This window comes from Eretmochelys imbricata, chromosome 10 (assembly GCF_965152235.1).
Source record: "Eretmochelys imbricata isolate rEreImb1 chromosome 10, rEreImb1.hap1, whole genome shotgun sequence".
NCBI classification, from domain to species: Eukaryota; Metazoa; Chordata; order Testudines; family Cheloniidae; genus Eretmochelys; species Eretmochelys imbricata.
In genome coordinates this window covers 48,288,422-48,302,012 of record NC_135581.1, presented here as the reverse complement: position 1 = coordinate 48,302,012, position 13,591 = coordinate 48,288,422, and the positions used below count along the sequence as shown (strand labels likewise).

At 51.4% G+C, this 13,591-nt stretch overlaps 1 protein-coding gene across 1 annotated transcript; it reads right to left on the bottom strand.

Moving 5' to 3' along the window:
- Positions 1-1,443: 1,443 nt before the first annotated feature.
- On the bottom strand, positions 1,444-13,306 carry CIMAP1C (ciliary microtubule associated protein 1C). Its single transcript, XM_077827924.1, has 4 exons — positions 13,189-13,306; positions 11,749-11,859; positions 11,026-11,136; positions 1,444-1,919 (listed from the first exon to the last, which is right to left on the bottom strand). Exons 1-4 carry the CDS (start codon positions 13,304-13,306, stop codon positions 1,444-1,446), a joined length of 816 nt encoding a protein of 271 aa, XP_077684050.1.
- Between the last annotated feature and the right edge of the window lie 285 nt (positions 13,307-13,591).

Sequence of the window (13,591 nt, the reverse complement as noted above, 5' to 3'; positions counted from 1 at the left end):
CTGACGTGTCACCTGCCGTAGCCTTTTCCTAATAATATACTTGGCTGCCCGGCTTGTTAATTACCGCTCCTCACCCCCCCTCAAAATAGATCATTGAGCAAGGGCCTCAAAGGACTGTGTGCAAACAAAGATCCAGAAGAGGGGTTTCTTTGTGGCTAGTGAATCCATGGTGGCCTGGCCCAGTGCTGCAGATTTGAGGCCCCTCTTTATGCCCAAAATAAACACCACAGGCCTGGGAGCTGGCAGAACAAGCTTCCCTCAGAGTGCCCCCTCCCTTCCCCACCAGATGGCCTCCACCTGACAGGGAGGGACTCCCCTTCAGAGGGGACCTGTGACCTGCCCACTCAGTCCCTGGCCTCTCCGCAGGTGTCAGCGACATCAGAAAACCAGCCAGAGGCTCCTGCAGTAGGGTCCAGGACATGACTGACTCAGGGCGCATTCTGTGCTGTGCAGCATCACTGCTTGGAGGTGCCAAGAGGATGGTCTCTAGCCAGAAATGGCCAGCAGAGGATTCTCCTTGTGCTGGGGAAATGCCCGGCAGGCATAAAGCCAGGGGAGCTGGCAGAGCAGCTCCTGCAATAGCTGCCCCTCCACCCCAGCATGGGACATGCCAGGGAGGGAGACAGGTTGGGAGCAGGCTGACAGTGGCTCTGATATGCCAGTTCTCCACTGGCATATGGTCCCTCAGGGGCATAAGTCAAAGTGGCCCCCATAGCTGCTGAATCAGGGAGCTGTAACTGTCTCCCTGACAGGGCCCCTCTGAGCAAAGCTGGAACACAGGGGAGAACAGAGCCCATGATGTGCAAAACACAGTCTCCTGTGTGCCACCTAACCACCCAGAGAGCATGTGCGTGCCCTGCCCACAGGGGATCCTTTGGTCACACAGCAGCTCTCTGCTCAGAGCTTGTCGGGAACCAGCTCCTTTAAAAATACATCAATCAATATTTATCTGGCTTTAACAACGGGTGTCCTTATTTGACCAATGCCGTGCCTGGGAGGGGCTGGAAACCCCGATAATACTGGAACATCACAGCTAAACTCCTCACCCGATACACCCTAAAACCAGGCTAAAAATAAACAGGCTTTATTGATTTATTTTAAAAATAAAACAAAGGAGCGAACCATTCAGTGACGTGAGGGGGACTACAAGACCAGCCGTGGGGGTAGCGTGGGGGTAGCAGGGGGTAGCATTGGGCAAGTGCAGTCATATCACGCTGTGAACGTCACTGACAGAAGTCAGAAAGTCTCAAGCCAAGAGCCAGATCCATAGCCCACTGAAATAAACAGCAGTCTTTCCATTGACTTTTCAGGGCTTTGAATCAGGCCTCAAGTGTGCTGTACCTACTAGGACTAACATGCAGTGATATGCTGGTGTCACATGGTCACGGCCCAGCTTGGGGCCTCAGGGAAAGAAAAGACCACAGCCCAGAGTAGTGGCCTGGCTCACTCCATAACATCAATAATCAGGGGGGTGAGGTACTCGGAGTGACGGATCCCCAGGCTGAAATCCGGGGCCCTCAGCTTGGTGATGGTGACACGGCTGGTCTTGTAGTCCGCCGGCCCTGGAGTAGAGTCCCTTACGAAGTTGTACTTTCTCCACATGCTGTAGGCAGGTTGCCGGTGCAAGTAGACATTCGGTTCAGGCACAACAAAGGATGCTGGGCCAGGGACTCTCGCCAGCTCCTTGGCGTTGCTCCACATGTCCATTTTGGAGGCCATGCTGTAGCAGGGGGCAGATGGCTTGATGGGAAGTCTAGGTCCCAGCATCCCTGGGAGGGTATAGGCATTGGGAGCTGGGTTGGGATCATTTTCACGGTAACGAGTGCGGTCAGCCAAGGAATAAGCCGGTGCGTAGGGTTCCCCCTGCGGATGCACCTTCTCTGTGTAGTATTCAGTTGGGGCAGGTGTGCTCATCAAACCTGGGAGCCAAGAGGCAGTTTGGTATCAATGTTACTCTGGTAGGGTTGGATTCTGCCTACTTCCGAAGCTGGCTGCACCCTGAGGTGTAGGCTGGTGCCCGCTGTGGGGTCATGCAACAGGCCTTTGGCCACGGCAGACCTCACTTCAAACGTGGCTTGCATTTCAAAAGAGTTTCTGTCTTACCAGGGTGTCTCTGGCCTGGCGAAATGGTGTGGACAGAATTGAGATGGATTGGCAGAGCTGTATGCAGGGGACCAGCGGTCAGAAAGGAGGGTGCATTCGTAGAGCTGTGAGGTGGGATGCTAACAGGGGAGGGCATTGTGCATCAGCCCTGAGAATCAGTCCAGATCCTCAGCTGGTGTAAATCGGTGCAGCTCCATTTCATTCAATGGCATGATACCCATTTACACCGAGGATCTAGCCCAAAGTTTTTAAGATCACTTGCCTTCACTATGCCTGGCAGTGGGCAAAACTCACATATTTCAAAAGTTTGAATGACATTTTCAACCATTAAATCACAGTTAGTTGTCACAGGACTTTGTCAGATGTTGTGCTACCTGCAACAGCTTCTGGCACAGTCTGGTCTCTCTTTTGTCCTGCCTTTCCCCTAGTAGCCCCATCCCCTCTCTCCATTGCTGCACCAGCACTCTGCCTTCTCTTTGGATTCATGCCTTCTAAATCCCCTTATATGAGGCAAATTGTGCATTAGCTGTCTCCTGCCACCTGATATTATAAACACCTGGGGACTCCAAGAAAATCTCATGCTGCCATCACTGTTTACATGTGATTCCCTTTAGAACACATTTTCAATGAGACTCACATGTCCAAAAGCAATTTTAGAAGCCCAGAAGACAATGCACTCCTGTACCACCCCAACCCCATGCACCAGGGTTTAGATGCACTAAGAAATCTAATCCCACCCTTTGTGTTCCCTGGGGCCCATAAAGGATTCTGCCCAGCTCCCATTGAAGTCAATGAGAGCTCCATCCGTGATACAAGTCAAATATCTCCTCATATGCTGGCTAACCAAGAAGATACTAGCATATCCCTTAGTCAATGGAGAGTCACGACCAAGCAAGTCCCCTCACTATATAGTACGGGGGCCCACCCAAAGGTGTGCTGATCCCTGGGAGCAGCCCACTGTTCTGGCTCTAGTGGAAGGGAAAGTGGCCTGTGCCAAGAAGAGGAGGAGACATCTCCTGGGACAACCCCATTTCCAGCTCACAAAGAGGAGCTGTTCCAAAGACATGGATCTGGGACATCAGACCAAGAGGGTCCAGGCACTGCCTTAGGACTCAAGGTAACTGCAGCCTTCCTGGGTGCAGGGGCTGCTCCGACCCTCGGAGGAGTCACTGAGGCATTAACCAATCAGCCAGGGCTGTCCCATTGTAAATGTTATTGATGCTTTTCTGAAGAAACCATCTCAGTGTGTTGGATTTCCCACAGCCAGAGAGCACCGCCAGCAGGCAATGCCGACCCCTCCGACATTGCTCAGCATCCTGCTGCTCTGGGGGGCAAACAGCTGCACAGTGTTTCACACACACACACACTTCTGCACAGACAAGGGGTGTTCAGGCATGGACTGGCCTTTGTGCCTTCAGTACATACCCCCTCCCTCAGGGCCGAGGGCCATTCTTGGAGGGGGTAGCCAGGTGCCCAGCGTCACGTCCTGATGCCATGGCATTCAGGAGATGGATTGGTAAATGGCACATTCCCAGCCCTACTCTCTGAGCAGTGACTGCAGGGGCTCAGGGGGACACACAGCAGCCCTGATCTCCACTCCCTGTGGGGGCCTGGACGAGTCTCTGCGCTGTGGTTTTCTCACAGCCGTTCCAGCGTCCCAGGCCCCTGCAGCGTTACAGTGAAACAAGGCTCAGAAGACTGGCTGGCAGCTCAGAGCCAGAGCAGGCAGGGGCATTGCAGAGGCCAGAGACAGCAGGTGGCATGGTACTGTCTATCACCAGTGAACCCGGTAAGAGACCCCCCTCTCCTGCCGCTCTCCAGGGTAAATGTCGCCATGGAGCAGACTCTAGGGGGTCAGGGCGGTGACACATCAGCCCAGACGGGCATGAGGCTGAGGGGGAGACACCCGCTGGGCCGTGGGAATAAGGCGACGGCCGGGGACATGCGGGTTTGCTGGCAAATCCCTGTTTATTTATGCAGCAGAAGCGCGGCCCTCATTCCATCTTCATAGTAATGCACAGGCCACGGAGAGGCTTGGGCCAGGTGACCAGCTAAACAGGGTCCTGCCAAACGACCCCAAACACAAGCAGATCCAGGGAGGGGCCAGCAGGCCCTCAGCACCTCCGCTCACATGGCAGCAGGGTCAGAGGAAACAGGCCAGGCCCTGGTCTCACTGACGCCAGTGGGAGCCTTGCCATTGACTGCAATGGGGGCAGGGTTTGGTCAGTACAAGGCTCATCTGGTTCCATTGCAGCCTGAGCCTTAGGGAAGCCTCCTGCCTCTGCCCATGGTGCTTGACAAGGGACAGCTGGGACCAGCGCAGTGAGTGACTCTCCAAGCACCTGCCTGCAGAGCCAAAGTGGCAGTCAGGAACCTGAATGCTTATCACCCTCATTCATCTCCGCTTTCTCCCTGGGCCTCTCTAATGGCCACATGGGCAGATTCCCAAGGCAAATCCTTATTAGAGCACCTCAGTTTTACCTTCCTACCTCTCACCTAAGAAAGCCCGAAACAATATGCCCTCCTTTGACCACACAAATAGCCCCAGCCCTGTCCCCATGACTCTCCATCATCTCCTCTCCTTTCACAGGCCTGTCTGCATCACAACGATTTAATCTATATCTGTAGCGTATGTCTTCATTTTGTTTTGTAAGCACCATTTTGGTTGTGATACTGTCCTGCGCCTTCCCTGTTGTCTCTTTGCCTCCATCTTGGACTAGGATTCCAAGAAGTGTTGACAATGCAGAGCAATCAAGGGTCATTAACCTGGAGGGCCTCCTGCTGAAAGGCAAGCACCTTGGACAATGAACTAGCTACTGCCCAGAGAAACCCATCCTTCCAGGTGAGATGGAAACCAAGCAATGGATCACCTGACAAGGGACTTGAAGTGACTGAGGATGGTCACCTGACACAGGAGACTGCAGCTTTATGAAAGGAAGCTCTCTCACCAGTCATCTTCAGAGAAGGAGAGGAAGACCCGAAGCTGAAGGCTCAGCAGGAGGAGAGGGATGCAGGAAGGACTTGGGATCCCTAAAAGGGTGGCCCAAAACCCACAGGGCAATCAGAGTGGTGAGGACACTGGAAGGAGGGATTTACATGCAGGTATTTGTTAGTTTTGTACAGATCTGTATACCTCTTGTGCTTTTTCTATGAGTAAAGTGTGTGTATGTGTGTCTGTGTGTTCAGAAACTCCTTTGCAGTGTCTGAGTGGTACCTGCTTACACTGTCACGCCATCCCTGAAGCGGGAGACAACTGGCCAGCACATGCAATTGGACCATGGGGTCAAACGTGGGGTCTGCACCTGGAGGCCCACAAACAGTGCCTAAACTCTGCCCATCCCCAACAAGCAAGAGCCTGTGAGCCCCCAGGGTGGGGTCCAGTACAGCAGACTGGGGAGTATCTGGCAGGGTGAAATCATCAGGGTTGCAACATTCCCTCATTACCATTATCTGGGAGCTCCCAAACACAGCACTTCCCATAGGCCATGACCAGACTGTGCTCGCTGCCTCTGTTTCTCTCTCCCTTTGAATGGGCTGCCCCTCCGAGACATCTGTGGTGAGTGAGTCAACTGGCTCCAGGCTGCTGAGCTCTTGAAGAGCGTTGTCTGTACCCTTCTTCCACACAATGATGCACTGGGAACATAAGGGCTCCTGGGACCCGACCTGCACAAGCCATCAGCTGCTTTTTATTTCCTCGCCCCCTCACTGGGACGATGAACTCTTCAAGTGAAGAAGCTAAAGCAGCAGCCCACGTAGCTCAGGCCTCTAGGCCCTAGCAGCTGCACAGAAATACAGGCAATAGCAATGCTTGGCACGGCGGCTTTTCTGCTCATCTTTCTCCCCGGCTGCCAGTTGGTTAATAAGGACCAGAGCAACTATTGCTGCTTGGGTCCAGCTGGGACATGCCACTAACTGCTCTCATTACGGGTATCAGCATCTCCCCTGGGGCTCTAGTGCTGGCCTCTCTGTCTATTCTCCTCAGGGACCTCCTGCCTTTATCTTCGCTCTTCAAAGCCCTTCTACGCAGAGCCCACCACCTCTGTTCACTTCCCCAGGGGACCGATTTCATCTCTTTCTCCCTGAATGCCCAGCTCACTTCAGCAGCAGGGTCTTCACCCCTCATTGCCTCTTCCAGCAAGAGCCGTGTTTTCTCCTGAGGAACAGTTCCATTCTCTTGGTGACCCCTCCGGCTTGCAGCTCGTCTGCCCTGATTGCTACTGACCTCCCCAGATCAAGCAGTGCTAAAGGGAGGGCATTCTAAGCAAGGCCCACATTAGGCACTGAGGGCTGGATGCTGTGCTGGCGTGACTGTCATAGGTGCCGAGTGAACGGCTGAGATACATTTGTACACCCTGCCTTAAACAGGCATCCCAGCCCTTCAGCACTGACCTTTAAGAGGCTCACTAAGTATGTGCCACAGGCCAGATGAGTCAGTGCGCTTGGTAATTCAGACCATTAACCCCCAAAAGGGTTTGCTGGGACAGACACAGCGGGTCGTGTAATGGATAACATGACAGAGGTGGGAGAACATCAGAAAGCGCAATGGTGGCACATCCTTCACCTCCCTTTGGAGTTTCACACACTCCCATGGCAGCATGGCAGAACCTTCAGCGCTGGCAACCTCTCCTCCTGGACAGCTGGGAAGGGGCAGAGGATGTCCCATCCGATGCCAGACTGAACTGGAAGGAGGACTACTTGCCCAGCAGGGGGCTAAGAGCAATAGGAGTGGCCAGAGCCTAGCAGAAGCCCCCTGAGCAAGCTACCAGATCCTTACTAGGTCCAGAAGGTCCTCAGCTCCTGCACTGCTTGGTTTGCATGTTGTTATTAGCCGTGTATACAGCACTGCAGGCCTGGAAGGACCTTAGGGAAATGTGGCAAACAAATTACAGTCCCTGCGCCAAATAGTTTATAGTCTAAAGGCACAAATTGGTGTGGTACAGCTGGGATGACGTGGAGACAAGTTTCAGAGTTTAAGGACCAGAAGGTGTCTGTTCAGGGGACAAGTCCAGCAAGGAAATAAGGGGATAGGAGAGGAGGGCTATCCAGAAGGGAAAAGGAGGAGGGCCAGCAGAGTACAATGATGGAGCTGAGAATTCAGGTGGATGGAGCCAAGGAAGAAGTTGAACCTGAGCAATACCCTCTCCTATATTTCTGTATCAATGCACACCAGCTGCCACATCCCAACCCATACGTGACAGATGGGTATCTGGAATGCCACTTAGCGCATATCTGCCTGCAGGCCAAAGGCATATTCGTGTCTGGAGATGTCATCATGCACTGTCAGCACAGGAGTAGACGAAGCTTTCTGTGCAGAGCAGGAGCCTGCTGTTTCCCTGGATGCGAGGTTGATCAAGACGTGAGGTAATCTGGCTTCCTCTTTGCAGGGTTACGCCCAGGGAAGTAGCTGTGCCCTTGTGGGCTGTGTGGTTTCTGTGGGGAGCTGGAAATGATATCATCTGGAACAGCAGGCTGTATTCTGACAGGAGCCTTGGCTTGGACTCATACTCACAAGCATCCCTCAATTACACAATCATGAGTTGTGATGTTCTATTTTTTCCCTGTGCCCTCTGGGTCCCTGAATTGGAGGCCTTTTAGCTGAAACTCTTGGGGTATCTTCCCTCAGATTTGGTCTTTGGCCCACATGGATTGGGGGGTGGGGGGGCTCTGTCAGTCCTGGAACAGAGGTGGTCACAAACTGCATGCAATCTCTTCTTCCAGGAAAATCAGCCCCACGCCAGTGCCCAGTTCCCAGGGGGTAACCGCCACAGGAACTGACTCAGAGAGCAAATTCTCCTGTGGCTCACAGGGCTCCCTCCCCAGAAGCTGCCGCCACACAGAACCTTGCCTCACCCCAAACTAACACCACATAGCATGTCTTCACAAGACCAAATGTTCGTTCACATGCTAAACAATAAAGAACTTGGAAGACTATATATATAACAGGGCCACCTGCCATAACAGTCTGATGCCTATTTAACAGGCCAGGAAATTGAGCAACCGAGGTATTGAGCGCCTTGGCCAGACTCACACAGGAAGTCTGTGATAGAGTCAGGAATTCAACCCCAGTCTCCCAGCACCTAGTCTTGTGCCTTACCCTGCAGACCAGCCTTCCTCCTTCACATGGGCACAACTATTTGAAGACATCAGAGACAGACTTGTCAGCAGTTGCTTTGCGATGCAGGACAGCCAATTCTCATGCACGGGGACCTCACGTCCCTCTCCCCACAGTTATTATAACAGAGGGCTTCACTGTGGTGGTGTAGGATATCACCATTAAACTCCTTAATGGCATTGTCATTCATGGTTGCTTATCTTTAATTCCATAGCTAACCTCCAAAGTTCTCGATTATGAAACTAAAGCTACATAACCCTCTTGGATTCCTTGCCATTATTTCCACATGGTTTGCACTGGCGTTGCTGTCTGTTCATTCAGGCAGTCACATACTCAGACTCTCCAAGTCCCCCAGCTTTAGGACGATGTGGTGTTCTGGATTTACTGAACAATCCAAATTGGCCCCTGCTGTTATCCTTTCCCATTCGTCTGCATAAACCAAACCCTACAGGGATTTATACATCTGCCCAGCTGCTTCTAACGGCTACACAGAGCCACAGTGTTTCCCATCACCTGCTCCCTGAACTGAGGCAGAGAAGGCAGCTGGATAGAGCCAACAAAATTCCAGATGTGGCTGCTGTCAACAAGCCACATGTGTTTGTGAGGGTGGGAGTAGAAGTACACACTCGCGCTCGCGCTCTCTGTGTCTCTAACACGAGTTGAAGTAACATATGCTAAGACTGTCAGCTCCTTGAGGCAGGGACCACCTGTTGGTTCTGTATATGTAGAGCACCTAACACAATAAGAGTCCTGGTCCATGCTCCTGGTCCTGGTCCTCCCTGGTCCTGATCCTCAGCACGATTATTATTGTTGATTGTATAATTAATAATACTGGCATTTTTGCCAGTTTACTTTATTTGTGGCCCTGTTACGTGTAGTCTTTCCTGCGCTTAGGAAAGCTAGAGGTTTCCAGTTACTGTTGCTCGTTATCCACTGTATGTCTGGTAAGCCTGGATAGTGGCTGGAGGGAGCGTATGCATCTCTAGGAAGTTTCTCAATGTAACTTTTTTCCTCCCATTAAATACATTTCTCGCCTCACCCCATGATTCCCAAAGAGGATGTGGAGGTCACATGGGAGAAGGCGTGTCTGCCCTCTCTAAATAATGTTAAAAAAACAAACCACCTTAGAGTCTGATCCAAAGCCCACTGAAGTCAATGGGAATCTTTCCACTGGCCTGAAAGGGCTGCAGATCAGCCCCTGATTCACCAAGAGGAGAGGGTAAAGGTCTTTCCCGCTCATCTACCAAATGGTGGGTGTGTTGTTAAACAGGCACAAGGCAACTGGGACCCTCTGCAGAGTGTCTGTTTAATAAACATTAGGTGGATTGGGGACACGTAAGTTAGACACTGATAGCCCTGGTTAGAGCAAGGGGAAGTACCGGCAGCTGTAGCAATGCATGTGGAGTCTGGCCTCCAATAGCCCGGTTATTCAGTGACTGTCCTCCCAAATAACATCGCTAATGCACCACCGTGCTAAAATAATTCGGTTGCTCTTCCAGTCTTGTATCTCCCACAGCTCTACCAATGCACCTCTCTCTGAGCTGCTATTCCAGTGCCATGGGCCATTCCTGAACAGCACTGAAGGTGTGCAGTATGTTCCTGAGCATACCGAAGTGATGACAAACTCCGGTGGTATCATGCTAAAACAAATGCCCACTAAGGGCGAGGATGAGACCTTCAACCTCATGTCAGTTGCAGTCAATGTCATATTGAAACCCACATCTGCAGAGAAGACAAACTAGTGCATTTACCCACTGCAACACCAAGGTCCCTAGAAGGTCTAACTACATTCTGGCTCCTTCATCCCCATGCAGGTCGAGACTTCATAAATGTCATCAGAATTCCAGCTAGGTGAGGAGATGCAGGCTCAGATCATCAGCTAGTGTAAACCAATGTAGCTCCATTATGGAGCTAGGCTAATACACACCAGCAGAGGAGCTGGCCCAGTGAGAATCAATGGGCCAGATTCCACCCTAGTGTAATGGGCTTGCCCTGGGTTTGAATTTGGCCTGCTTGGATCCAATGTGTTAGTTATTTTTTTCGAAAGCACCGAGAGGGCTTGGGCTGTCGTATGCCAAGAAATTATGAAAGAGTAACTAACTCCTCCTGGTGCGAGCGTATGTGATTGTTCTCAGCACATTCCATGCATGCTGCCTTCCAGGGTTTGTGTGGTGGGAAGCACAACAGAAGCAGCTTTTCAGGGCCAGAGAGTCCATGGCAGCAAGTGGGGAGCCTGCTTTAAAAAGGAAACAGTCCCCCACCTGGTTAACAGCTGCTAGGTGGAACAGCAGGTGGTTCTGGACCTGATCCAAAACCCATTGAACTGAGATCTTTCCCAATGCATGGGTGTGCCCCTGATTAAGCTCACATGGGGCTAGGGGACTGGGAGCCAGTCAGATGGATGAGAGAGCTGCTGCCATTGGCACCAGGACAGAGGTAGGCAGCATGCGTGACAGGAACTGTGATGCCAGCGCTCAGGGTTACTGTAGGTACCTACGGGCGCACTGTCCTGGGGACCTAGTCTCCAGATTCCGCCCCAAGAACTGGAACAACCAGAGAAGACAGTCCCCCAGAGAAACCTTCTAGTTTTCCCACTTAGCCTACTGGGACAGCACTTTGTGGGCTTAGGGAGTGCTGGGCAGATAGTCACACAGTGCAGACATGATCAGAAAAGCTCAGAGTTCTGTACCTCACTTAATTTTAAGGCGTTCCAAGTAACCTGTGACACTACACTCGTCTATCTGTCCATCATACCCTAACCATCATGGAATGCACTGAAATAACAGACCAGCCATGTTACTGCTACTCACTTAGACTCTTCTCTCGGTTCTGTATGCAGAAGGACGACGGCTTCCACCACCCAAAGCGGGAGAGGTGAGGGTCTATGAAGAAGGCACCAGGACTGACTGTGTCAGCCAAGACTACAAGAGAATGGAGAAGAATTCAGTTCAGGAAGTATCAGCTCACAAGCCAAGCTGAGAGATCTGACCCTCAGCTCACCATCTTGCACTGGTTTGACATTTTTGGTCCCTCTAGCTTCCCCTAGAGCCCTTAGAACTCGGATTCTAGAGGGGCTGGGCATGATGACCACATGTCTTTGTGCTGAAGATTTCGTCCCCAACCAGGACAAAGTGCCAGAAATGGGCTGGTTCTGTGCCCATGGGCTGATAGCACCACAGGAACACTCCTGCACTCTGCTACCATTTGGGTAGGAGACATCCAAGAAGCAATGCATTTCTCCCATAGGGACTGTAGCACATGTAATTTATCCTGTAACCATCTGTAAGTTAGGTGCTCAGTCCATGGACACTTGGGACTAAGACTATCCACATGCTCGTCAGGTGCTGAGTCCTTGGGCCTTTGAGGCTTAGTCAGGTTGTCTTTCCCTCCGACTACAGAGTTTCAAACTCATTTTGGATTTTTGTATTCTAAGGCATTGTGGGCCAGATGTTCAGTTGGTGTAAATCACTGATGTCAATAGATCGACACCAATTCACACGGGCTGAGGATCTGGCTCCATGTCTGTAACTCACTTTTCTCCGTGTGTTTTATACGCATTGTGTAGGCTGGTTCTGCAAACATGGTGAAGTCATGATTCCTGATGCCAGTGCAAGGCTGCCGGCCATATTTTCCAGCCCCTGGTCCTGGAATGCAAACAGAAATGTGAATGTACAATGTTAACATAAAGAGAGGAACGGGCCAGCCCCCCCTTTAACTTATATAAAAGGTTCAACCAGAAGAGATTCACACCCTATGCTCCTTGTGAAGCTCCTTTCTCCTCCTACCCATGTATCATCTCAGTCCAAGACAAGGAAGCGATCTTGTGACCAATGTCCCGTAAGGTCTCTAGCCCTCCTGCCCTAAACCCCATTCTTCAGAGCTTAATAATGAGGGTAACCATCCTCTAATGACAAGGTCTTTATTCTTCCACTGGCCTTGTATCCCGTTCCCTGGCATGGTTATATAATTATGGGAGTTACCAGAAGGTTTACCCTGAAGGAGTTACCCTGACCAGAAGGTTCCTAGCCTCTTGTTCTCCAGAACTCCATGGTGTAGGTGTTACCGTCCCTAATGGAAGGTATCACCTCCTCCCCCTTGTCACTCCAGGGCACAGATGAGATAATCTCTGCTCTCTGTATCCTACAGCCCCAGATGGGAATGTGACTGCAAAGGTGACTGTCCCATACGGTTGTAGCTTTCTCACCTTTCCATCCTGGAAAGCATCTCTTCATAAGAGAAAGATTCCCCGATGGACCCCCAAATCCCAACACTCCAAGCTCTGTTGCTTGGCTGTCAATTATGGTCTACTGGAAGGTCTCTGCAGGGCTCTGGCAGTGATCCATGGACCATCATTTGAGACTCACTGACCTAATAAGAAGGCCTCCAGCCCCTCTGTTTCCTACCCTCCCAGGCTGCAGATGACCTATAGGAGTTACTCCCTGGTTCGAATGCGATTACTTCAGATTTTGCACAAGCCACAGTGATAACCAGATGTAACCAATTCTCCATCAGCCTGAGCAGCCATTGGCATCCCACAAAGACAGGCACAACCTAGAGATGCTGGTTCCCTGTGAACTCTGGCTGTGGCCTACTGGACCCAGTCCGGCTCCATACATACGAGCTTCTCCACTAGTCCCTTTCCCACCCCCCAGCTCTGTCTTTCTGACTTTCTATCTAGAGCAAATCCATCTATAAAAATGCTCACTTGCCTGCCTTAGGATGAGAAGTGCTAACTATTATCAACTACTATTAGCATCAGCAGCACCATCTATCTATCCATCTGTCATCTTGGGATACTGTACTGGGTAATTCCCATTTATTCCAGGTATTCTTCCGTCTATCTCTCTGCCTGTCCCCATGGTATCGAGGCAACTCTTTCACTCTAGCTGGAGCAAAGCAGGGACAAGTAGGGCTATTTCTCCCCTAACGTGGTTTAGTTCCAATGTGTTTCCCCGGGTGAGAAGTTCACTCACCCTTGATTTTGGCACTGATTGGTGGGTACTGCTTGACTCCCCCTGGTGCTGTGCCTGAGGTTCTACAGGTGCTAGGGCCATAATTGCCAGCTCGGCTGGGACCTTTAGACTTGGACATTTCCCTTGGGGGAGGCCTCGGGGAGTCTTTATAGCCTCCGTCGCCAGCTGTTACCCTGGAAACACACACCAAGAAAACAATCAATCAATCAATCAATAAATAAAGCTCCACGGCACCCAGGCTTGGCTTCTTGCTAGAGGGACGAGGGCACTGATGAACCGAAAGGGCGGCATGACAAAGTCAAAGCAGCCATTTGCAAACCGTACGTGGGGAAAAGACGGGCTCTGCGTTAACCATCAGTTTGGACCCGTGACTCGCGTTGCTGCCGCTTCAATTTGGCCAAGG

Bases quoted from the DNA above. Each gene is read 5' to 3' on its own strand.
- CIMAP1C (XM_077827924.1), bottom strand. From the start codon at position 13,306: ATGTCCAAGTCTAAAGGTCCCAGCCGAGCTGGCAATTATGGCCCTAGC. The intron at 11,860-13,188 runs GTGAGTGAACTT...TTTGCATTCCAG, and splicing joins AATCAGTGCCAAAATCAAGG to GACCAGGGGCTGGAAAATAT. The intron at 11,137-11,748 runs GTGAGTTACAGA...ATTCTCTTGTAG, and splicing joins TATAAAACACACGGAGAAAA to TCTTGGCTGACACAGTCAGT.